Source organism: Solanum pennellii, chromosome 12 (assembly GCF_001406875.1).
Source record: "Solanum pennellii chromosome 12, SPENNV200".
Taxonomy (NCBI): domain Eukaryota; kingdom Viridiplantae; phylum Streptophyta; class Magnoliopsida; order Solanales; family Solanaceae; genus Solanum; species Solanum pennellii.
The window spans coordinates 81,449,116-81,473,959 of record NC_028648.1 but is presented as its reverse complement, the minus strand read 5'-3'; the positions used below and the strand labels follow the sequence as shown (position 1 = coordinate 81,473,959).

At 33.6% G+C, this 24,844-nt stretch overlaps 3 protein-coding genes and 1 pseudogene across 5 annotated transcripts; 2 read left to right on the top strand and 2 right to left on the bottom strand.

Moving 5' to 3' along the window:
- Positions 1-1,198: 1,198 nt before the first annotated feature.
- On the bottom strand, positions 1,199-3,412 carry LOC107006873 (annotated as a pseudogene).
- Positions 3,413-6,427: 3,015 nt separating this feature from the next.
- LOC107005877 (mitochondrial proton/calcium exchanger protein-like) lies at positions 6,428-16,331 on the bottom strand. 3 transcript variants are annotated; one of them, XM_027913393.1, is made up of 15 exons: positions 16,190-16,331; positions 14,355-14,952; positions 13,940-14,252; positions 13,109-13,255; positions 12,903-12,991; positions 12,703-12,795; positions 11,366-11,492; positions 9,919-9,983; positions 9,590-9,764; positions 9,139-9,339; positions 9,010-9,057; positions 8,327-8,515; positions 8,013-8,095; positions 7,384-7,499; positions 6,428-6,721 (listed from the first exon to the last, which is right to left on the bottom strand). In XM_027913393.1, the coding sequence occupies exons 2-15, from the start codon at positions 14,936-14,938 to the stop codon at positions 6,651-6,653; spliced, it is 2,301 nt and encodes a 766-aa protein (XP_027769194.1). In that variant the 5' UTR covers positions 14,939-14,952; positions 16,190-16,331; the 3' UTR covers positions 6,428-6,650. The 3 variants fall into 3 exon arrangements, with proteins under 3 accessions (XP_027769194.1, XP_015060013.1, XP_027769195.1); XM_015204527.2 differs by having other exon boundaries at positions 8,327-8,464; XM_027913394.1 differs by having other exon boundaries at positions 14,355-14,947.
- Positions 16,332-17,620: 1,289 nt separating this feature from the next.
- On the top strand, positions 17,621-19,220 carry LOC107006971 (vinorine synthase-like). Its single transcript, XM_015205462.2, has one exon. The coding sequence runs from the start codon at positions 17,654-17,656 to the stop codon at positions 19,031-19,033; it is 1,380 nt and encodes a 459-aa protein (XP_015060948.1). The 5' UTR covers positions 17,621-17,653; the 3' UTR covers positions 19,034-19,220.
- A 406-nt stretch (positions 19,221-19,626) lies between these two features.
- Positions 19,627-21,182, top strand: LOC107006712 (pelargonidin 3-O-(6-caffeoylglucoside) 5-O-(6-O-malonylglucoside) 4'''-malonyltransferase-like). Its single transcript, XM_015205230.2, has one exon. The coding sequence runs from the start codon at positions 19,685-19,687 to the stop codon at positions 21,026-21,028; it is 1,344 nt and encodes a 447-aa protein (XP_015060716.1). The 5' UTR covers positions 19,627-19,684; the 3' UTR covers positions 21,029-21,182.
- Positions 21,183-24,844: the final 3,662 nt, after the last annotated feature.

The window sequence follows — 24,844 nt, the reverse complement described above, 5'->3', positions numbered from 1 at the left end:
CTAGGTAACAATAAGTCATTAAATAGATTATGGTGGCCCACATGCTCAAGATTTACATTTATATTTTTTCAAACTTGTAAAAAAGGACATACAAAAAGTGTTCTTTAACTTGATATTAGCTGACATTTAAAATTAAATAAATTTTTACAAGTAGACACACATCATATATCAGCAGCATACAAACGACCTTTAAAGTTATATAAAGTTTAATAAGTAGACACACATAACACATTAACTAACACACAAATGCATATTAATTGCTGTTTCCAATCTGTGTTATGAAAATCAGAAATTACTGGTTGTAATAAATCATTCAGAAACACGAAGTAACTTAGATTTTCAGAACCAGTAAGTAAGATGAACAGAAATTTATTTGAAAAAAAAATAATTAAATCTATAAAACTTACCAGAATTGAATACTCTTTTTAATAATTTAGGAAGAAAATCAAGTCCACTGAATTCACAGTGTCCCCTTAAGGAAATTATTCCCCTCTAGTATCCGAGGTTTGATTTGGAATATAACCTCCCAGGGTAAAATGATCTTAATCAGTAGAATATAGATACCAAAAACTCTACTGTCAGCGAATCAATCCACAGCAGGAAAGTACACGAAGAAATATGTGTTTTTTAAGAAGGAAGATCAGAAAATTCGTAGGGAAATATTCTGAAGACTGAATGGTATTTATAGGCAAGAAGAATATATTCTGAAAGGTTGCAACCCTTTCAGAATTGACACGACCATTAATGAAAGGTTGCGAACTTTCAAATGGTATTGACTGTTCCTGAAAGTTGCAACCTTTCAGAACAGTCATGGCGGGAATTTTTAAATATAACGGAATTTGAAACGGGTCACGCGCGCGGATCCGAGTCGGGTCGGGTTAACTAAAAAGTTGAAAACATTTCGGTTAACTTCTGTTATCAACTAATTAATTGAAAATAATTTTTGGTCATTTAATTAATTAAATAAATAAATAAAATAAATTTGTCCAAAAAATTATCTCTCGATCATTTGCCAAAGCCGTAGCCGAACCGAGCGACGACGACGACGGCGCGAGGGGGTCCCTCTTTCCAACCTTTTTAACAATTAATAGGAGTGTTTATTTATTTAAACTCTCCTATTTTCATTTCCATTACCGATGAGGGACTATTGTCTTTTTCATTAAAGCATTAGAGGACTTTTCAAGTTCTCAACCTTTCAAGTTCTAAATTTTTCAAATTCCTCTCCTTCCCTCTATTTCCCATCAATTCTTGCTACATACCCAACAATTGCTCTTTAAAATGACTTCACCAAATAGTATAAATCACTATAATGTAGGTCTTTTTCATAAACAGACCAAATGTTCATGGCAAGTTTGAAACAAATTCTTCAATATTCTTATCAGAACTTCCTCCTTCATCTACTGCTTCTTTAGCCTATTTTTTCCATTTAATTGCATTCTCTTTCAGCATAGCACCTTTCTCTACCTTCATGACTTCTTTATGGAACTCGCTATTTCATCTCTATCTACTACACCATTGTCTCCAACCTTAACGCGAACTCCTGTTTGCCATACATCACTAATAAATTTCGCATTAGTTGGTTGATCCGACCACCATTGGCACTGCCAAACTCAATGCTTCCAGTGTCGAATTACATCCACATTGAGTAAAGAAACATCCAAGAGCTCGATGAGACAATACATCGAGCTGAGGGCACCAATTCACAATTAGTCCTTTTTCGGATAACTTGGACATGAATTCCTCAGGGAGTTTGTTCTCTTCGGTAGCTCTAATAACCCACAAGAAGTAACAGTCACTCATCTTCAATCCAGAAGCTAGTTCCTCCATTTGTTGTTCGTCAAGACTGGCAAAACTTCCAAATGATACATAAACAACAGAACCAATTTCCCTTGAATCTAGCCACTTCATACAAGTTACACTGTTAGGCTTGAACAAACTCAAACCATATTCTTTGTCTTCCTTAAGTCTCTTGTCAAGATACATTGATGGAATAGTTGGTCTGATAGTTCTGATTGTGTATCGCAGCCTTATCCAGTCGACTATCTGTATGAATTCAACATCAAATTATTGGTGCATGCCTAGAGGTGTTCATGGTTTGACTTGGAATCCATCTCTAAAAAAGAAATGAAACCACCTAAGTCTATTTTTTAAATATTAGAACCAAACAAGTTTTGTGCTATTTGTCCTAGACTTTAGTGGGGCTTCAATATGAACCGATGAATTTCACATGTCAAAAAAGAAATAGTTCTCGATTTACTACTCGGCTTTTGACTATTTTGACTATTTCTATGTTGTATGGAGCAGAGTATTGACCAGTTGCGAACTCTCATGTTCAGAAGATTAGGATTGCGAAAATGAGAATGTTGAGGTAGATATCTAGAAGTTATAAGATTAAGAACGAAGATATATTGGACAAGGTAAGAGTGACCTCCGTGATGGACCAGACAAGGGAAGTCCAATGAAAATGGTACATACATGATAAGGTCTACATAGATTCTACCGTTATCAAACCCCAACTATGAGATTGAGCTCTAATAGTGTCAAAAGGCAAATAAGATAAGGTTTACTATTACTAACACAAGTGGACTCAAAATATATCATTAAGATAAGAGAATAGTACCTCTTTTTCCAATGCATTAAATGTGTTGAAGAAAAGCCAATCTGCTTTCTTGAAATTGATGTTTTGATTAAAGATAAGTCCTCTAAGAGTTATACAAATCAGTATCATAGATGAAAGAAGTCAAATCTTCCTTTGTCAGCAATGCAAGTGAAGGTAAAGATACATCAGAGCCATCAAAAGAAATTTTGGTTGTCTCTGGATCCATATGATAGTAAATGGCACTAAGAGAACAAGATTGTGTGAAAAAAGCAGCCCCTTTAAGTCCTAGCTTATGTGCAAGATCAATAGCCCAAGTTGCAATCGAATCGAAAACAAGAACTTTCACAGGGTACACAGAATCAGATAATTTCTCAAGAAATTTTTGGATACTAAAACATGAAACCATTCAAAAAATTTGTCAATATTTTGTGGTGGAGACTCATTATCATATGGAATGGACTTAATATTGATTGAACCAGACTCCTTTGGCATATTCTTGCTAATAGAGTCTATGGTGACTAAAGTCACCTTATTAACTCCTTTTGATGCTAATTTTTTGGAAAATTGAACCATCGGGTTTATGTGGCCTTGTACTGGGATTGGGAGAACTAAAATATGAGATTTGTTGGGTTTTTCTTCCATTTTCTACACTATACTCTTACCTGACCTAAAGTTATGCTATCTATATAACTATCTTGTTTCATATAAAGTTATTTGTTTACTATCAAAGATGGAAATTGGATGTGTCATTAATATGACTGTAGCATAAGATTAAATATAATTTATCTTGATCATAAAACAATGTGATTCTAACTTCTTGTGCTAGTGGATTTTTCATGTATTAAAAAGGACCAAGTAGATATATATGTTATAGACTAATGGAAGTAAACACGTTTGCTAAACCCTTAAATGTATTTATATTCTCAATCGTGATATAATTATCATGATCTTTATTTATCAATTATCGTTTTGATTTACTAAAAGGACAGATCCTGAGATGGATCAATATGTCTGATACATGGGATGATAATATATATATGTATTTGCGAATAATAAGTTAGTTGATCAAATTCATGTCTTGATATAGTTTGAAGATACACTTTTTTAGAAACTTATTTGTTTTCATTCGGTCAGACATTGCAAGTGAATTTAAGAATACAACACATAAAATAAGTTAAGCAAATACTTAAAAGAAAAATATTTTTTGAAATTAAATTCGTCACTAATTTAGCTTATTGATCAATATCTGTGACCTTAAAATACAAAATAAACAAACCTTCATTTTGAAAGAAGAACACCCGGATGATATGTGTTTAACTCTTGTGATTTCTTTGTTTTCATTCTCTTTCCTATTTTGCATTTTTGTTTTGTTTTGTTTCATTAATTAGGATGGGCCACCTTGGGCTTTTCTTTGTACAAATTCAAATAAATTAGCCCAATGAATTTTTAATTAAAAATATATAAAAGATTCACAAGTTTTGATAAATTATTTTAGCCATGCACATTTTTTATTAACTTTAATTGTAGCATTAATTCATTTGATTCATTCCAATATTTCCTCCCAAAAATAAAAATGAATATACATGTTAAAGAAATAATATTATTTGAGAAGTAAGACAATCCTCTCTATCTAGTTTTGAACTAATAAATAATATGTAAAGTGTCTTAAAAAAATCATCAATCATTATCCAGTAATCCTAATTCTTAACCTAACTTGTTTTCAAATCAAACGATCCTAAATGTTATTGAGCATTAATTTGAGTGGGGGCAAATACACAGAAAACCTAAGTACTTCTGTCATTGTAAACGGAAAAACATGAAGAAATTGTTTGTAGCATGGGAAGTGGGGGGTTGTAACAAAAAGCATGCAACTAAGACAATTAACACGTGCACCCTTACCCTACACACAATGGACGGATCAGCTTTCAAACACTTTAACTAATTTTACGGGATATCTATCATCTCCACTTCAAGGTTGGAAGTGGGGGCTGCACCAAAAAGCATGTAATTGACACAATTAACGTGTGGGCCCTTACCTTGCACACCAAGTTGTGAACAACCAACTCGCGCATACCTCGACTAATTCCACGGTATACCTGTCATCTCCCACCTTTTGAGGTTTGTGGTGTTGTTTGTAGTCGCGGGAAGTGAGGGTTTGTACCAAAAGGCATGCAAAGGACACAATTAACATGTGGGCCATTACGTTGCACACAAAACAAGTGGGTGAGCCAGCTTGCGCGCACCTCGACTTATTCCATGGAATACTCGACACCTACCACCATTCGAGATTTTTAGTGTTGTTTGTAGCCTTGGGAAGTGGGGGCTTGTACCAAAAAGCATGCAAGTGACACAATTAACACGTGAGCCCTTATCCCGCACACAAAACATACGAACGGGCTAGCTTTCGTGTACCTCTTTTTATTCCGCTAAATACATGACACCTCCCACCTTTCGAGGTTTGTGGTGTAGTTCGTAGTTGTGGGAACAAGAAGCATGCAACTAACACAATTAAAACGTGAGCACTTACCCATCAACCATGGTATGTCAGGTGCTCAACTAACTAATTCTACGAAATACATGTAACTTCCCACCTTTCGAGGTTTGGGGTTTTGTTTGTAGCTGTGGGAAGTGGGGCTGCACCGAAAAGCAGGCAACTGACACAATTAACATGTGGGCCCTTACCTTGCACTCCAAGTTGTAGACGGGCCAACTTGCACGCACCTCGACTAATTTCACTGGATACCTGCCACTAGGGGTGTCAAAAATGAACACACATAGATAACCCGCCCAGAATTTTAAGGGTTGGGCTCAAATAATTTGAATTGGGTTCAATCTCAACCCATTCAAGCTTAACCCATTTGAAGAGAATTCTCAATTGAGCCCAATTCAATCTCCAATTTCAACCTGTTTTAAAACTTTTTATTAAAATATGTTCCCTTATTGAAAGTATGAATTATTATCTATTTAACATCTTTTAGGATTTATCTGTCAATTTGTTACTTTTTTAACAAAAAACTCTGAGCAGAATATCAAATTGTGATTATAAAAGTTAAACATCAATGTTAAATTAGTGAGATTAATCGGGTCAAATTGGGCTAGTCAAGACCTAACCCATTTTTTAGCTCATTTGAGCCCGAAGTAAACTTGAGCGGGTCAAAACCCAACCCAATTTCTATTCAACCCATTTAAATATTTTCAATTTCAACTCAACCCACCCATTTGACACACTTACCTGCCACCTCCCACCTTTTGAGATTTGTGGTGTTATTTGTAGCCCTGGGAAGTGGGTCCTGTACCAAAAAGCATGCAACTGACACAATTAACTAGTGGACCTTACCTTGCACATCAAGCATGTGGGTTGGTTGTCGCACACCTCGACTAATTTCATGAGATATCTATCACCTCCCACCTTTCGAGGTTTGAGGTGATATAATTGTAGCAGTCGTGGGGAGTGGGGCTCGTGCAAAAAAGCATGCAACTAATACAATTAACACGTGACACCAAACATGTGGAAGGGTCAGCTTTCGCACACTTCGACTAATTTCACGAGATACCTGTCACCTCCCACCTTTCAAAGTTTGTATTGTTGTTTGTAGTTGTGGGGAAGTGGGGGGTTGTACCAAAAATCATGCAACTGACTCAATTGACACGTGAACCCTTACCCTGCACACCAAACATGTGGACGGACCAGTCAGCTTTCACACACCTCAACTAATTCCACGGATGCCTCCCACATTCCACCAGCAATAGATACTAGATAACTCTGCCCACCAAGGCTAGGACAGATGCAAAGAATCACCTAATGTTTTTTTTGTCTCCACTCAATTCTGAACCTGAGGCCTCAGGATTATCAACGACTTCATTGACCACTGATAAGAATTTAAACACACAAAAGAAGAAAAATACCTAAAAGATATTGACAGGAGGAGAAATGAAAACTTACAGACAGTGACTTTCTATAATTGGAGGCCTAATTACATGACTGAACTAGGTTAGTGAAGTGTAGTGTTTTATTATTTTGTAAGATGCCAAAACTGTTGCATTATTCTGTCTATTCATCGGACCTGGCATCTTCTACGCGGCTGCCTAGCTTAACAATATCTTCAACAAAAATCTTTCCGTCTGCAACAAAAACACTCAACAGAAGTTAGACGCAACATATATACAGAGACATTCAGTTTTTCGGGTCAATTGTGAATTGAGATAATTAATGACAAATACAAAAATCTACATTGTAGGTCCTAACTTAAGAGTTGCTTCTTATAAAACCATGTTTATTTCATTCGCAAAATACAGCAACTTCAGTACTAATCCAAAAAAAAATCTGAGGCTGACTTCTTTGAAAAGAATGTATTAAATTAAAAGCAATTAAAAGATGTGGAACCTAAAAAAGTAGTTGTTCTAGATAATAAGGAATTTTTTGGTGCTCATACAATGTTAATCACCAACTTCCTGACATCTATTATTTACCATGAATGAGCAAATAGGTCATCTATTTGAATATACAGTGAGACAGGTTGATCATATAGTTAAGCTGGTTTATTTAGGACACTTGAGATTTGGGACTCTTCAATCAAGGATTTTGTATAGTTAATACGTGACTTCTTTAGTTGAGGATGCGCACACGGTTATCAAAAAACGACTTCTTTAGTAGTAGTTGCTGAAAGTTACTCACCGACCATCAAGTGTGGTATTGCTAATTGTTACCAAACAAACAGTGTGTCAATTTTTAAAAAAACGGCATTTAGGTAGCTAAAAAACTTCAAACAAAATTGAAAACTGACCTGTATCTTTGGAAAGGTTGCTGATGAGTTCTTGAACCCCTTCTTTGCCAAGAGTATCCTTCAAGTACATGGCTGCAGCTGCTAGCTCCTCAGGAGTCACTTTTCCATCATAATCCCTGTACAACAAAACAGCATGCAAGTCAATGAAAAGCTAAATTTTGGATATGCTCAGTTGCAGTTGAGCATGTAACTTCCCGGCAACTTAGGTCACCACTGCAAGCCACAAACCAGACCAGACTAATGACAGAAATATAAACATGATTATCATTACTTCCAGTCATGATATGATAATGGTCACGTGCATGGTCATGATTAATATTCCACCAATTCATCTTCAAAAGATAACACATATCATTCATGTTTTGCAACATGATAATCATTTCATGATAAGGAGCACATTTCTGCGTGCATGCTTGTGAATAAATAGGCAGATTAAAAGATGAGTAAAGGGAACAAGATTTCCCCAACTTCGACCTTAATTTCATTGGAGCTGGAGAAGGACACAACTATTCAAAATGGTTTTGTACTAGTATAAAAAAGAAAATGTGAAAGCCCAAAATTGATCATCAAGCAAAAACTTTTGATAAGGATAACCAAGCAGGATTATCAAGCAAAACACTGCTACTCACCTGTCAAGTATTTGCCAATGGTTGCCAATTTTGGCATCAACATCATCGATTTCCTTCTCGAGATTTTGAAGCATGGAATCAACCTGAAACATATTAAGCCAATAAATAAGTAATTTCAAGCAAGCTGTAGGAACATATCCCAGTGTGCTGTTAGTTTTCCCTTGATTATCTTCTACATCACTTTGTATCAGTGAATCATAGTACTATCTAGGCTACTTTATCTGATGCTTTGCTCAATTTTTTTAAGGATATAGAGGACGAAATAAATGTCTTTTGTCACTACCTTCAGGACTATTATAGGTTGAACGTCTCACCTTATCTATGAGTGCAGATGAAACCTCATCATGTTCAGCAGCATGATCATTCTCATCATGAGCAGCTCTATATGCCTTCATGGCATCCACTTCACCAACTGTACCCTCTTCATTTACCATGCTATGATAAAGCTCGATCTGACAAGAAAAGGAATCCTCCATGAGTCGCAGATTCTTGAGGAGAACTACCTGGCCTTATAGAGAACCAAAGAGAAACTTGCAGCTTGTAAAACAAATACCAGAAAAACATCAATAGCAAAGGGAGTCAGAGCCAACAGGTGTGATTTCTTTCTTTTATTATATTTTAAACTTATCTTTTAATTGGGGGAGAGAGAGAAGGATAGCTGGAGGAACAAGGTGCCCTATTAATTCTCTGCTATTAATTGAATTTTCTGCTGTTTAAGCAAGTCAAAAAATTGAGACATAGAAGACACTGAGTCAATATAGATATCCTAGGATTATGCTAGGTTTTCCTTTTACCTTGTAAATATGGTCTTAGCACAACCTATGAGCTGTTTTGGTCAATATATACAAATGACACTTTATCAAATGGAAGCAAGGACATAATGAAATGATAAACATAAGAAAGAATCATTAAGAGAAACAGCTAGTATTAACATATGAGATTCCCATTTGCTTATTCTTGGTCTGATTTCTCATATAGTTGCTTCTGAATGACATACCTCTTTATTTACAAGCCTCAGGAACTCTTCACGCTCTTGGCTAACAGACTGCATAAAATAGAGATATAAAAGATTGAGAAAAAAGACTAGGTACTGAACAGTCCAAAACTTTTTCAAGTACATCCTTACAGAAGCAGAAGCCAGAACAGCCAGGGCACGGCTAATTTTACATAGCTGCTCTTGTTTGTCAATAGCTCTTGCTCGAGCTTGCTCTTGTGCTTTTGTAGCAGTAGGAACAGTCATCTCTTTCAATGCTACATCTTCTCGACTACAAACAGATTCTTTCCTTCTAGATTTCTCTTCTTCCTCTTTCTCTCTCTCTTCCTCCTCCTGTGGACAATTACAATTACCTCTAAGCAGAAGAGTACTGATGCTTACACAACTTGATGTACAAAATATATAATACAGATGCCTAAAGAGGCAGATTCATTTCCTGATGGATACCATTGTCAAAAAATAGGATTCCCGGTAAGAGAACAAGAAAAAGATCCATCCACTACATCTAAGCAGGGGAGAGGAGGTGGAAAAGAAAAGGCATAAGAAAACTGTTCATTTCACAAGAATAAAAGAAGACATCAACCTTGATAAGCTCCTCTTGCATTTTAAGAAATTCCAATTTCCTCCTCCTTTCCGATAGAGAATCTTCAGATGGCAGGGAAGTGATGCCCACAGTGTCCACAACCTCATCTGGTAGTGAAGACAGTGTAGCTCCAACAACCTCCTCTGGCTTCAACCTTCCAGAAACAGTGAAAGATCTGCTCACGTGCAAAGAAAAAGCAGGTCATATGTGCTCAAAAGTGAACAAAATTAATCAGTTGCAAGTTAAATAATCCAAAAAATGTGTAATATGTGCACGCATATACTAGTCTACAGGTGCTGAATTTGAGAGAGAGAGAGAGACTGAGATACCTGGAAAGGATCAGAAGTGAAGAAGGCACTGAATGATTAAGTGACAAATCCAACCAATCTCGGAGCTGCACTTAAGAATTACAATATCAGAACAAAATACTCTGATCTTCTACAAATGGTGATTACTAAAAATCTTCTTATTATAAAGAGGATAAAAAGATCACACCAAGTTGCTCTCACTGCACAATATTCGTTCAAACTGAATCTCCATCATTTTCAGAGATGGTGCAATGTTCTTTGCTGACAAAAACTCACATTGCATGTTAAAACAAAGACGCAACTGTTAGGATCCTAAGTACACTTATCTCTGTGCATGTTGATAAAGCAAAAAACCCGTTGAACAAAAAGGAAGGACAAAAGTCTATCTCTGAGAGAAAACGAACTGCAGAGGCTTATTAGAGATTGTTGGACAGAAAAGGTGACAGGAGCCTAAAGAAATTTACTTATCCAATTCCAGGGTACTACATCATTGACTTTGAAGTTCATTGAATGCATGAATGATTTTCAACCCTCATATTTGGTTTGCGGACGCAGTCAGAGACTTGTTCATTCATTTCCATACTTCCCCTACATGTACATATTCTCCTCTTCTAGTTTTCTGGTAACTGAAGGAACTAAAAACATTTCTTTTCCTTCTGTCAATTCAATATTTGTGAGGAGTCATCGTCCCCTTTGGCTTCTTAATTTCTTACGAAACAATGAAAATGGACCACATCCTCACCCTTTTGCTTCTCCACGTGCCCATTAACTTTTGTGTCAATGACGACAGCGGTACAGCTAATTGAGTGCTTATACGAACTTATTCCTTCACATCCATTTGAGCAGAAGGATCATAGCATTCTAATGACGTGTTTCACATTCACAGTCTAGATGCCAGACGGTTCCTCCATCACTATAAACAGTTAACTTTAGAACAGTAAAGATGATAGTCCCTTCGTCCCCATTTTTTTGGCATTCTTTTCCTTTTTATCTGTCCCTAAAATTGAGATGTTTTCATGTTTAGAAATTAAACTTGATCTTTACCATCCAATTTAGCGCTGATTGAAATGTTCAATGAGAATTGGCATGACTTGACACGGCCCAGTGCATAGAAATACTAGTATGCTACTAAGAATACTTCTAATAGTTTGTAGAAATGTAGCACTTGTTTCACAAGACTTCCTTTCTTTCTTGATCTCTGTGCCTACTCAAATACTCGCAGACAAATGAGAAGAGTATTTTTCATTGCTAATGAAAACTTTCAACAAGAAAATCTCTAAAAAAAGATGAAGTCAACATTGAATATCTTAGCAAAGATCGTCTGAGAAACAGATATTGCAAGTGCTCATCTAATAATTAGCTGAAAAAGTTGCTGCAATCCGAAACTATTGACAGGATATCCACAAAATATCGAACTGAAAAAAATATATTTGCATTGATGTTTATTACAGAAATATTGACGAAGAACCTGTTGGCGCATTTCTTCCACGGAAAATAAACCAAGCATGCCTCGCTCTCTACAATCTTCACGAAGTTCTGCCTCTGAAAGGGATTCCACACCTTCAGCTTGAATCAATTTGTCATCAACTTTAATCCTATGAAAATTATAGGAGTTTCAGTATCAAGTATATTTTACTAGATTCAACTGAACAAAGATGAAACTAGTTACTTTGAGAGTAGCTAGTATACGTCGTATGCCATGTTAATGAACATGTAGACATGTTCCTTCTAATTATGAAAAACAACACCTAGATACTTGAGAAATAACTTGGCTGTTACATCTCCAAGAACTGCATTAATCACCTTTTATCCCAGGCTATATAACACTAACAAAGACACACTGGTATTTGTAATTTTGTACTACTCATTGATGTTGCTTCTTGTTATAAGAGTAAAGACAGCTTTTTCCATCAACAATTAAAAAAGTGAAAAATTGTTTCCATCAGCAAACAACTGGTTGACCAAATTTTTGTTTCCCAATAAAGTGAATATTTGCAATTACTTTCTTTCAGAGCTGCAGATTTATTATTGTTTGAGCTATGTAGCTTGCACAAGCACAACTAAACAAACTGTAAGGTCTTCCCAGCGAATGTTCGAGAAGTCGAGAGAAACTGAATGTACATCCATATGAAGGACCATTTTCTTATTTCTGTCAACAAATCAAACAGGCTGACATAACAAGTTCCCCTTTCTGATACATTTCTTCTAGACAATGCTTCAAACACCTTAATCAGAGTCCAAAACACCACACCAGAAGAGTTTTATGTAATTGACTCACTACTGAACAATGTTACGGGAAACCTCTTTTCTTGTACCTCCACAAGCGTCAAGAACAAGACAAAGAATGGCCTACTTACAAAGGAACTGAATATACATCCACATGAAAGACATTTTTCTTATTTCTGACAACAAGTTAAACAAACTGATATATCAAGTTCCTCTTTCTGATGCAATTTTCCTATATACTGCTTCAAACACCTTATCCAGAGTCCAAGCACCACCACCAAAAGAGTTTTATAGACTGGAGATTCAGGAAGTGAATCACTACTGAAAAATGTTAGGGAGAACTTCTTTTTTTTAGACTGATAATGTTAGGGAAAACTTCTTTTTTTAAGAATGATAATGTTAGGGAAAACTTCTTCTCCTCTACGACTACAAGCATCAAAAACAAGTCAAAGTATGGCCTACTTTCACAAACTGTGACTGACTAAAAAGGAAACATACATTCAGAAATCAGAACATCCAGAACAGTCTCTAACATGCATTTTCTTTAAACAATATCCTACATAGAAAGATGTGGTGCACCTTTGCAATCTCTTCCGAAGCATAAAACGCAAATAAGCATCTGTTCCATAAGGACTGATCCCCATATACTTGCACATACTTACTAATCGAGACCTGAGAAATAGATAAGATACAATTCCTTCCATATTCAGAGATAAGCTCGCATATCAAGTTGACTAGATGCAACCATAGAGAATAAAAGACTTAGTTATAAACCCAACCTTCTTATATTATCTAGGGTAAGTTCATCGTTGAACAGCTTGGCAAAGCCTAATATCTCCTCATTTGTGACTCCTGCACCTCTTCTAACCTGTATTTAGACAAACAGAATGCTATTGATCTTGGTTGGCATTTCTTGTTTCCATATTTTTAGCCTCTGGAGGGCTGTAGAGGAGACAGTAATGGTTGTATATCAAGAATGAGTCACCTTGCTCAGAAACTCATCAAGATCTTCAGCTGTTTTCTTTAATTCTCCACTCTGAGAGTTTTGGACTTCTTTAGCCATCTCCTTGACAGTGTCTTGAAGAAATTTGGCATACTCTATCCTCGCAATCAACCTCCTCTTTAATGCTTCCTATAAGTGAATTATTCCAACAAAGTAAGTTGATGATCTTTGGAATATAAACTCTTTTGCTTAAGTAAACGCAGAAGTAATAATCTGAGATTGCTAATGACATTGCAATTTGTTAGAATGTGCACAGAAGCATTTCACCATACATGGCAAGCCTGCAGCTTACAGATGGGAAGATTTGGAGGTCAAGGATTAGGATAGAAGTTTAGTAAGAAGTTGTGCGTTGTATAGTTGTTTCCTTATCAGTAGTGTTTGTATTACTCTCCTAGTACATTGTCCTTCGATTTTAGTTTCTCTTTGGCTTTGGTTATCATATTATTTGTTGTTGCAACTGTTATCTTCTCCATTTGTTTTCAGTATGAATTCTTCAGTACTTTTGTTTGATTTACAAGCTTGACTTTTGGATATGCTTTACTTGAGTAGAGGGTCTATCGGAAACAGCCTCTCACCTTCCCAAGGTAGGGGTAAGGTTGTGTACACACTACCCTTCCAGATCCCACTTGTGGAATTACATTGGGTATGTTGATGTTGTTGTTGTTGTATAAGACGAAACCTAGATTGAGAAATCAAGTCCTAGAACTACAAATCAGCAAAAATCTACGACATCACACAAGTTAAAAATATTACAGACTACATAGACTACAACCAAAAGAAAATTACTTTACACTCAGAAAGAAAGGATTTGACCTGTTCTTTCATTTTGTCTTGAAAAGTAGATGGCAGCATGTTTGGAAATAGCTTCAAGAACACAGGCAGTAAGAATTCCATGAACGGGACAATAATGAAAACAGCAAACGGAACAAGCCTGAACATATCAGCTGTAGTCCGTGTCAGCTGTTGCCTCTCTCTTCTAGAAAGACTCTTTCCACTAGCTAGCTTTATCAGCAGTCTTGAACTGATCCTCATGTCAGCCCATAGGAGCTTAAAACCTAGCCAGTAATGTTGCAGAGTAGATGTAAACTCATGTTTCCAGTGAGCAAGTTTTTTGGCCCAATCTTCCCTGAATAAATACCCAAAAAGATAAGGAAAGCATGCAACTCAGCACTATCAGAGGCACTTCTTGTATAGCCAAAAATGAATCAATAGATTCTAACATCCTAACCTACTCATTGAGGCCACCATTCTCAAAGAGGGACCAATCCCCAAAAGTGTTGCCCATACTCTCTGTATAACAGATTTAGCAACTTTCTGAGATTCTTGCAGGCGTTTCGCTTTTGCTTTGGCCTTTGCAGTACTTAATCCTACGACAGCTTGATCACATTCCTCTGGAGAAGCTTCACTTTTCTTTTTGGCAATCAACTCTTCTTCATCATCACTTCCCAAATTAGGTTTTTTTGCTGTTGCAGTAGAAGCACAACGTACAGAGTACGGCCACAAACTCATACCAGTCGAAGGAACAACATCAACTCTTCTATTTAGATAGTCAAATACTGTAGTACTATAACGTTTTGTCCGGAAGAATCCTAAACCTGAAAATCCATCATTTATTGGAGAAACTTCGTCATGATCCTTTCTTTTATCTGAACCCTGACATATACAATTCGTAGTTGAGCTGACACCGCAGGAGTCAAAATAATGAGCAGATTGCCCATTCCCCCAACTCCGAAGATTTTGAATAGACCGAGCAGAGACATTCAAATAGTTGGAAAGGAGCCTCCTCCTCCGTAGAATCGCCCTAGAAGCCATTAATTTCCTCTTCACTAACAAACAAAAATCATCATGTTGAGCAAGTGGCACAAAGTTACTCGAATTAAATAAAACACCAACAGTGAAACTGCAAATCATACGCGATTAATTGCATCTCTTCTTCCATTTCTTCTAAATACATAAACATAACATAGAACACTAGCAATTAACTACAAATATGCTCTAGACTAGAGATAGATATACACACATTGATCCTTCTAGAAGGTTCCACAGCATGCCTCCAAGGTTGTGCGATTGTGGCCTAGTGATCAATGAAACTGGAATGTAAGACTAGTATTCCTACCACCAATACTCAATATCCATGTTGATGGAAGGGGCAGCCAGCTGGTCGATTAGTCGAGATGCATGCGAATCGACACAAACACCACCAGTACACACACATATTAATTGATATTATAATACAAGGTTTTCTCCTTTCGTTTTATCTTATATATGCTATACAAATTCACTCTAAAACTTGGAGAAAAAAGAAAAAAAATAGCAATCTGCAAGTAGAACTAAAATTACATTACACAGGACACAAGCATAAAACTGCAAAATATAGTCAATTAATCTCCTCTTTCTTTTCTTCTCAACATATACTCTGCAAATCTGTGCTTAGAAATTATATTTTTTTTTAAAAACAAGTAAAGCTAAAATTAAACAACATAGATCACCAGCACTAATAAAAAAGTGCAAACATACTCCATTGATCGCCTATTACACAATAATTTTTTTTCTTCTTCTCACCACAAATTCAGCTAAAATTTTAGAATTAATACACTCACAAATCACAAAAAGCTACTGAAAATTTTGATTTCACACAAAATCAACACTTCATAGAAACGATAAACTGATGAATTTTCCACAGCTGACAACATTCAAAGCAATGATGAAAAAAGCTTCAACATTTACCAATTTCTCCTCGTTTGATGGCAGAGAAAATAGTTTTGCTGAGAAACATGCAAATTTGTGCTTAGAAATCAAAATAACAGATTAAAAAAAAAAAAACTAAACAACACAGAACACCAGCACTAATAGAAACTGCAAACACACTCAATTGATCGCCTCTTACGAGATAAATTTTTTCTTCTCAACATCACTATTTCAGCTAAAATTTATCATTAAACACTTAAAAATCAAAAAAAAACTTTTCACATGAAATTGATACTGCAGTTGAAACAATGATTTGCGAAATTGCGATATTGTAAAAACTTTCAAAGTGATGATGAAAATAGCTTCGATACTTACAAATTTCACCTTGTTTGATGCGCAGAGAGAATGATTTTGCTGTGAAATTCAGAGTGTTAACGTGTGAACATGTACAAAGAATCGAGAATGCTTATGGATTTCAAGTTTCTAAGTGTATTAAGAGAGAGAAAAAATGGTGGAAAAAAAATAGGCTAAGTTAGGGTCACAATTTATATACATGAGGTTTTAGGAAAATTGGGGTTTAAGTAATCAGGTGTAGTGCAAGTGCAAATTCTTCAGTGTACAACACCATTATGAATCGTGGATTAATTTATTTATTTTTTCATTTTAGTCTAATAATAATAAATTTTCGTGTAATGGATTTGAGGGAGGTTCGATGTGTGTAGATTTTTCCTTTTTTTGGAATCAAAAGGTTTATTTTCGATAGACTTCCTGTATATAACGATGCATCATCAAAAGAAGCTCGAAAAAACAGTTAAAAATAACATCAACAAAGTGGTAAGATGAGCATGGCCAATGAAGCAATAATACGTAACAAATAAAAAAGATAGAAGTCAAAAACTTTAAAACTATATTTTTTTTAAAATGCATGTTCAATTCAAATTTATACTTTAAAATCTATAGTCAAGCTAAACATGTACTAAATAATAATAATATGACTATGATATAAATTTGATTTCTCTTGTTGGATACTTAATATTTGCTTATACCTCTTTTGCCTTTGCGTAATTTATTTTACAACAATAAAATAGGTGAATAAATCTCTATTTTTATCATTTTTCATGTTCTTTTGATTCCATCATTTTGTAAATAATAAAAATGTCTAGAGATTTTGCCAAACACTTGCAAGTATGTATAATATTGTATTATATTTTACGTGTACTTCTTAAAATAATATCGAAAAATAAGTAATCGTACTAATATCAAAGAAATCCTAAATTGAAATGATTTCGAAAAATTTAATTTTTATAAATATAAAATAAAATAAAATAATAATTGATAAGATATAATTTTTAGAATATAATCAACCAAATCAAAACATTTAAATTTACCTATCTGCCTCAACTTTCTTTCTTAAAATAAAAATAAATCTTCTGGTTAATACATAAAATAATACTAGTATCTTCAAAATAAAGAAAAAAATTACTATTACATCCCAAATAATAAAATGATAATAAAGAAATAAAATTATTTACACCCCAAATATATAAATGGAATACAACTTTAAATGATAAACTTATTTATATTTGATTTACTATTAATATACCGTCAAACACTTTTATAACTGTTCGCTAGTAACAACATTTTATTAGTCAAAATATATTCAAACACAATTATTATTTTGTCCATAGTTTTACAATATCATAAATACCAAATCTACCCTATTTATGATTTGAAGGAATTTTCCCTATATAATAAAGATTATTGTATATGTATAGCATAAGCTTCATAGAAAAAAAATCATTTTGATCTTCTTTCACTTTTTTTTTTCATTTATCAAAAATGGAATTGAACTTAGAATTCATTTCCACAAAACTCATAAAACCATCCATACCAACACCACCACACCTTAAGAATTACAAGTTATCGTTCTTCGATCAGCTCGCGGAGAGGGAACATATGCCATTACTACTTTTCTATCCATATGGTAACAACAATGACATCGATGATGATTCGTTTGATCAGAAACTCGAAAAATCCCTGTCCAGGATTTTATCTCATGTTTATCCTGCAGCAGGAAGGTTGTCAAGGGATCGATTATCAATCGATTGCCTTGACCAAGGTGTTACGTTTACAAAAGCTAAAGTCAATTGTCAATTCAATGATTTTATTGATCAGGTCCAAAACGACCTTAATCTCGCCCTGTTTTTCTTCCCTCGGGATATCCAGGATTTAAAGGACGTGGATTTTGACAGTACTCCACCTATGGTTGTGCAAGTCACAAAATTCGAATGTGGTGGAATTGCTATGTCCATTAGTGCATCACACCCTGTAATGGATGGATTCAGCAATTTCAAATTCGTTTACGAGTGGGCTAAAGTGTGTAAATTTGAGATTCCAGGTGACGCGATTCATTTCATGAGTTTTGATTTTGGTGAGATTCTTCCAGCAAGAGATTTATCGCGTATTTTCCCAAATCGTGTTCATCCAGTAGAGTCAGAAGAAAGATTTATAGCTAACAGATTCTTTATTACTGAACAGACGATATCGTCTCTCAGAGACAAGTTAACAGGGGCGATAGATTCAGGGGAGTTGTGCTTTAAGCCTTCGAGAGTTGAAATTATTACAGCAATTTTATGGAGGGCTTTAATTCGTGTTTCAGAAGCAAAACACGGATATTTGAGACGTTCATTAGTGTTTTTTCCAGTGAATTTACGCGGAAGAATCTCATTACCTTTAAAAGAAAACGCGTTTGGGAATTATGTAATGGATGCTCCAATACTGTTTGTACCAGAGAAGAACAAAATGGAGCTTCATGATTTTGTAACATTGATTAGGAATTCAGTGCAAAAAGCTATTGATGCTTGTGCTATAGGTTCAGCTGATGATATAATCGCGAATGTGGCTAATTCATACAAGGAAATCTTCGCGTCAAAAGAATGGGGAACAGACAATGATGAAGTCGACAAGTGTATAATTTCGAGTTTGTGTAAGTTTCCTATGAAGGATGCCGATTTTGGTAGAGGAAAACCGAGTTTGATGCATTTTGGATTGAGAAATTTTCATAGTTGTTGGATGTATGATGCAGAATGTGGAAGTATTTGTGTTCAAGTGGACTTGAAGGATAGTTATATGAGTTTATTTGAATGTCAAAGTGATATCAAGGCTTTTACCAACGTTCTTGGAAATCAAGAGCGGATTCAATTGCAGCCGTTAATGTAACCAGAAGAGCGTGAAGCTCATTCTCAAGCACTTGATAAGAGTTATATTACTTATCAATGTTTTTTTTAGACCATGATGTTAAGGCTTTAGAGTTTTTGGTCATCTTACTAGTTTGTCTGGTTTATTGTCATTGAGTTAATAGGTTTTTAATGATTTTATAAGAAAAAAAAATTGAATTATTAATTAAGTTTTGATTTTTTAGCTTTGAATTATTGAGTACATCGATAACCACGGTAAGAAGGTAGTCATTTCCTCATTTACCTCTACATAAATATAGTAAATATTTATATCAATATATTTTGCTGGTTACTACCTTTCATTTGTCATTTGCCCTTCAACTCACATTATTGTCCTAGATCTTTTGTTTGTATTGTACTTTTATAGTTCTTTTAATTTACGCGGTGGTAAATATTGTTTCTATTTTAATTATGAACATTATGTAAAGCTACATTATTATCATGTCGCGTCAAATTATTGAAGAAGTCGTATATTTATTTTATGAGCATTTTCTTGTTGGTTAAACCAGCTCAAAAATCGATAAATCAAAAAATCATATCTTTTTTTTCTATATGAAGGGGAAGAGTGAAGTGCCACTATATATCTTAGCTTTGCTTAATCTCTCTTTTGCAAGTTCACCAAATCTATATACTCATGGCATTTCAAAAAGAAAACATGCAAGTTGAAATCATATCCACAAAATTCATAAAACCATCTTCACCAACTCCAAATCATCTCCAAAATTACAAGTTATGTTTCTTTGATCAAATATCTGATGAGACACATTTACCTCTTGTTTTTTTTTATCCTCCTACCAACAACATTAATTTCCCATCTCATCGTGAAGAACAACTTGAGCAATCCTTATCTAGGATTTTAACTCATGTTTACCCTATTTCTGGCAGGTTTACCGAGGATAACTCGATATCCTGCCAGGATCAAGGGGTTAAATTTATAAAAGCAAAAGTTAATGGTAAACTCAATGAATTTCTTGATAAAGCACATAAGGATGTTAACCTTTCATTGCTTTGTTGGCCTCAAGATTCATGGAATGTAGATCCATCTAATTTATTTACCATGCCACTTGTCATTATCCAAATCACGGAATTTGAGTGTGGTGGCTTGGCTCTATCTATGAGCCACGCGCACATTGCAATGGATGGTTATTCAACTTTTAGTTTTATCAACGAGTGGTCCAAAGTGTGTAGACTTGAGATTCCTGTAGAGAAGATCGATTTCATGAGCTTTAATTTGGTTGATGTTTTCCCAACGAGAGATTTATCGAAGCTTGTCTTGCCTCGTGTTCCTACAGAAGATCGCGTGGAGTCTAAATTAGTAGCCAAAAGGCTATACATCAATGAAGATTCCATTTCAAGGCTAAGAGAAAAAGTTGGTGGAGATTTATGCAAATTTAAGCCGTCAAGAGTTGAAATGATTATGGCCCTCCTATGGAGGGCATTAATCCGTGCTTCAGAAAAGAAGCACGGATATCTAAGACGTTCTTTAATGAACATCCCAATAAACTTGCGCACTAGGTTGACTTCTTTACCTCAAGTAGAAAAATCTTTTGGAAATCTTGGAGTTGACGCCCCTATAAAATTCATACCTGGAGAGAACAAGATGGAGTTGCACGAATTCGTGACATTAATTCATAACACTGTGAAGGAAACTATCACTACTTGTGACAAGACTTCACCGGAGGACATAGTTTCCGCGGTGTCAAATATATATAATAAAAGTTCCCTAGCACAAGATTGGGGAGGAAGTGATGAAGTTGATAAGTACATAAGTTCAAGTTTATGTAAATTTCCTATACAAGAAGCTGATTTTGGTTGGGGAAAGCCATGTTTGATGCATTTTGGGTCAAGACATGATCAGTTTTGCTGGTTGTATGATTCAGAATGTGGCAATGGGATTTGTGTGCAAGTGGATTTGAAGGAAGATCATATGCATCTATTTGAAATTGATAATGATATCAAGTATTTCTTTTCTTTTTAGCCTTTTATCCCCTACCACGCGTGGAACATTAGTGATACTCTAAGTAGCTTCGTAAGGTTTGGCAAGTTTCATTTACTTTGTTATTGTTGTTGTCATTATCATTTTCGATTACGTAGTATAATAAAGTTGCATTTGTTATCTTGTTACAACTTAATTTGTTGGAGATTATTAGTTCTTTTACCCAATAACTAAATGCTTGCACATTTTAACGTATAGGCTTGTCATATTTCTTCAATCATCACATCATTCGACTCTAGCAAGATCTCAAAGGTTTTAATCAGTCGAACCATTGTTATTTTCAACTTCACTTCTTCTCAAGAGACTAAACCTCAAACAGTTTCCAAGATCTATTAGAGCCCTTTTCCAACTAAGTACAAACAAATGTGGAATTGTCCATTGGACAAAAGAGGAATTTTTTACCAAACTAAATCATTATATAAAATAATTTATCAAAATAATATATTTTTTCAAAATTTTATAAAACTAGTATAAACGTATTTCATAGTAACGTTTTAGGGTATATTTTAATTTTTTAAAACTAACAGCGTTAGGTTGATATACGTTACTGTGAGTAACGTTTTACTCCTAAAACGTTTTTTTGAGTAACATTTTACATCTTAAACGTTACTGTAACGTTTTAAGAGTAACGTTACTCACAGTAACTTTTTTAGGAGTAAAACGTTACTATGAGTAACGTATATCAATCTAACGTCGTCAGCTTTTAAAAAATAAAATATACCCTAAAACGTTACTGTGAAATACGTTTATACTAGTTTTGTAAAATTTTGAAAAAAAAGTATTATTTTGATAAATTACTTTATATAATGGCTTAGTTTGATCAATACTTGTTGCTATCTTATATCTTGAATTTTTTACCAAACTAAGTCATTATATAAAATAATTTACCAAAAAAATATATTTTTTCAAAATTTTACAAAACTAGTATAAACGTATTTCACAGTAACGTTTTAGGGTATATTTCAATTTTTAAAAACTAACAGCGTTAGGTTGATATACGTTACTGTGAGTAACGTTTTATTCCTAAGACGTTTTATTGAGTAACGTTTTACTCCTAAAACCTTACTGTAAGTAACGTTTTAAGAGTAAGACGTTACTCACAGTAACGTTTTAGGAGTAAAACGTCACCGTGAGTAACGTATATCAATCTGACGCCGTCAATTTTTAAAAAATAAAATATACCCTAAAACGTTACTGTGAAATACGTTTATACTAATTTTGTAAAATTTTAAAAAAACATATTATTTTGGTGAATTACGTTATATAATGGCTTAGTTTGATCAATACTTTCTTTAGCTTATGTGTTTGCTATTCGTTTTTCATTTTCATACTATTCAAACAAATCAATGCTTCAAAAAAGATTTATAGGTGAGAACAAAGCAACATTTTTGGATCAAGAGATTTTAACAAGGTTGTTAACAAAGAAGTTGGGCTTAATCGGTGCCAAAAAGCCCAAAATTGGTTACACACCCTCACAAAATGGTCATAGTGTAGGTATAATTTGTTGACTCACTCTCAAAACATGCATATGATCATCGGAAAATTAGCAAACTAGTCAGGACGCCTAACTTAATTAGTAAAAATATTTATGCTTTAAAATAATTATTTAAAATATTAATATTTTAAAAAATAATTTGTATTCAAATACTATTATTTATCTTCCCTTTTGTTTCTCAAAACAGTCCAACATGAAATACATTCACTATCCATTTATGTACGCTTTTTCCTATGCTTTAATATCATTAAACTTATTTTTCATCTTTCATGTTTTCCAATTTTTTTCTTTCATCAACTTTTCAGCTTTCACCATTGTCCCTATCATTCACGTTTCTCTTTCATCAAATTTTCACCTTTATTCTCTCCCTCATTGTTGAAGAAGAACTAATTATTCAAATTCATACTAATTTGTCCAGATCTATCAATTAATTCAAGAAATCTCTCAATTGATAAAGATATTTTCTAAGTCATCATTTATTTTGCGAGATTTTATGAGATTTTATTTTTAAAATCACTCATTAAGTTGAATTTTCGATTGTATGTATTACGGATTTTCCGTCATTTTTTCTATATTTATATGAGTTTGTTAACATACTCATAAAATATTTATGCATTTCAGATTTTTAGTATTTTAAACACTATTATTTTTTTTGTGATTTTTTTTTTCATATTTGAAATTTAGTAGATTGTAATTTGTAGTAATCTACATTACAATTCATACATTATATATTGTAATTTTTTTTTATATATTCATATTTAATAATTTCGATTTTTTCTTATATGGTTACTAATGCATAAGTTAATACAAATTCAGATTTGAATTTGGTGAAAAAAATTGGAAAAAAAAACATAGAAGACGAAGAATAAAGGGAGATCAGAGAAGAAGACTGCCGAACTATATTCATAAATTAAATACATAACAAATTAAAATATTGACATTTAAGATAAATACTGAAAGTGTGCCTAAGAAAACCCATTAAATATCAAAATATTGACATTTTGAAATTTTTTCTGAGAAATTATTATCTTAGAGAAGTTATTAATTAACCGAGTATTAATTTAGTAAGATTTTACTGTATAATATATAGCGTTTCAATATTTTCCAACATTGACATCTTGTTTAGATTGTTGTTATCTGTTGTATTGTATTTGTATCGTTAGTTTAAATACAATTTTTGTTTCGATTTTTACGTAAATTCTATTGTATTGTATCGTTAGTTAACAAAGAAAAGACGCATTTTATGTAACAACTGATTTGGTGTGATCGCATTGTTACCTTAACATTTTCTTCTTATTTTATGTTTATTTCTTATTCAATAATCATATTTCATCTTTTATCCTACCATTTCATCATAGCTCTACTCCGTACCTTACTTTTCTTATAGATTTATCGCTCAAATTATGAATGTACGACATTATATAACAACAAAAAACGATATAATTTATCCAAAGAATGTATTCATTAATACAATAAAATACTACTCCATCCGTCCCATTTTATGTGACACTTTTCGCATTTCGAGATTCAAACAAATATATCTCTGATCGTAAGTTTTTCATAGGTCCTTTTAACATTTTAAATATTTTGTAACTTATAATACTCTTTACGTAGTTTACAAATATATAAATTTTTTAGTTCAAAAAAATTAAAAATTTCATATGCAAATATCTGATTAAAATCAAACTTTTAACATCTAAAAAAATAAAAAATACCATATAAAATAAAATAAAAAATTCAAAATACAATATAATATAATATAAAATAATGCGTAACAACCATCCCACGTAAATGTGAGTAGGTTGAGTCTCCCTAATAAATGAATTGAACTAATAAATACATCTATTTTTCTTTGGGTTTTAATGTTTCGACACGTACATGTCCTTACGTATGGCCCATTGAAGGTACCAATTTATTCCCATCACCTCAACACTGACATTCAAAAATAAAATTCACATGTTATTTGATTCTTTGTATCAAACGTTTTCGAGTTTTGGGAAAAGGTTTGATTTTATTTTTACTATTAAAATAAATTTTACTTTTTTTATTATTAATTTCATTAAATTTATCGCTAATTAGACGATATTTTCAAAATTGATCTAAATTATTTGATTTTTTTTAAAAAAATCATATTCCTTATTTTAACTCAATAATTCGATCTTATTTAAAATAATCCGATAATCTTATTTTATCCATTCTCCAAAATTTCCTTTATTCATTCGCTTTCTTTATATTTTAACACACGAATCAATTAAATAAAATTTACTATCTACTTTATATATTTATTGTGACAACCCCCTCGG

Bases quoted from the DNA above. Each gene is read 5' to 3' on its own strand.
- LOC107005877 (XM_027913393.1), bottom strand. From the start codon at position 14,938: ATGGCTTCTAGGGCGATTCTACGGAGGAGGAGGCTCCTTTCCAACTAT. The intron at 11,493-12,702 runs GTGCACCACATC...TAATTTTCATAG, and splicing joins CTTCGGAAGAGATTGCAAAG to GATTAAAGTTGATGACAAAT. The intron at 9,984-11,365 runs GTTCTTCGTCAA...TCTTAAGTGCAG, and splicing joins TGGAAGAAATGCGCCAACAG to CTCCGAGATTGGTTGGATTT.
- LOC107006971 (XM_015205462.2), top strand. From the start codon at position 17,654: ATGGAATTGAACTTAGAATTCATTTCCACAAAACTCATAAAACCATCC.
- LOC107006712 (XM_015205230.2), top strand. From the start codon at position 19,685: ATGGCATTTCAAAAAGAAAACATGCAAGTTGAAATCATATCCACAAAA.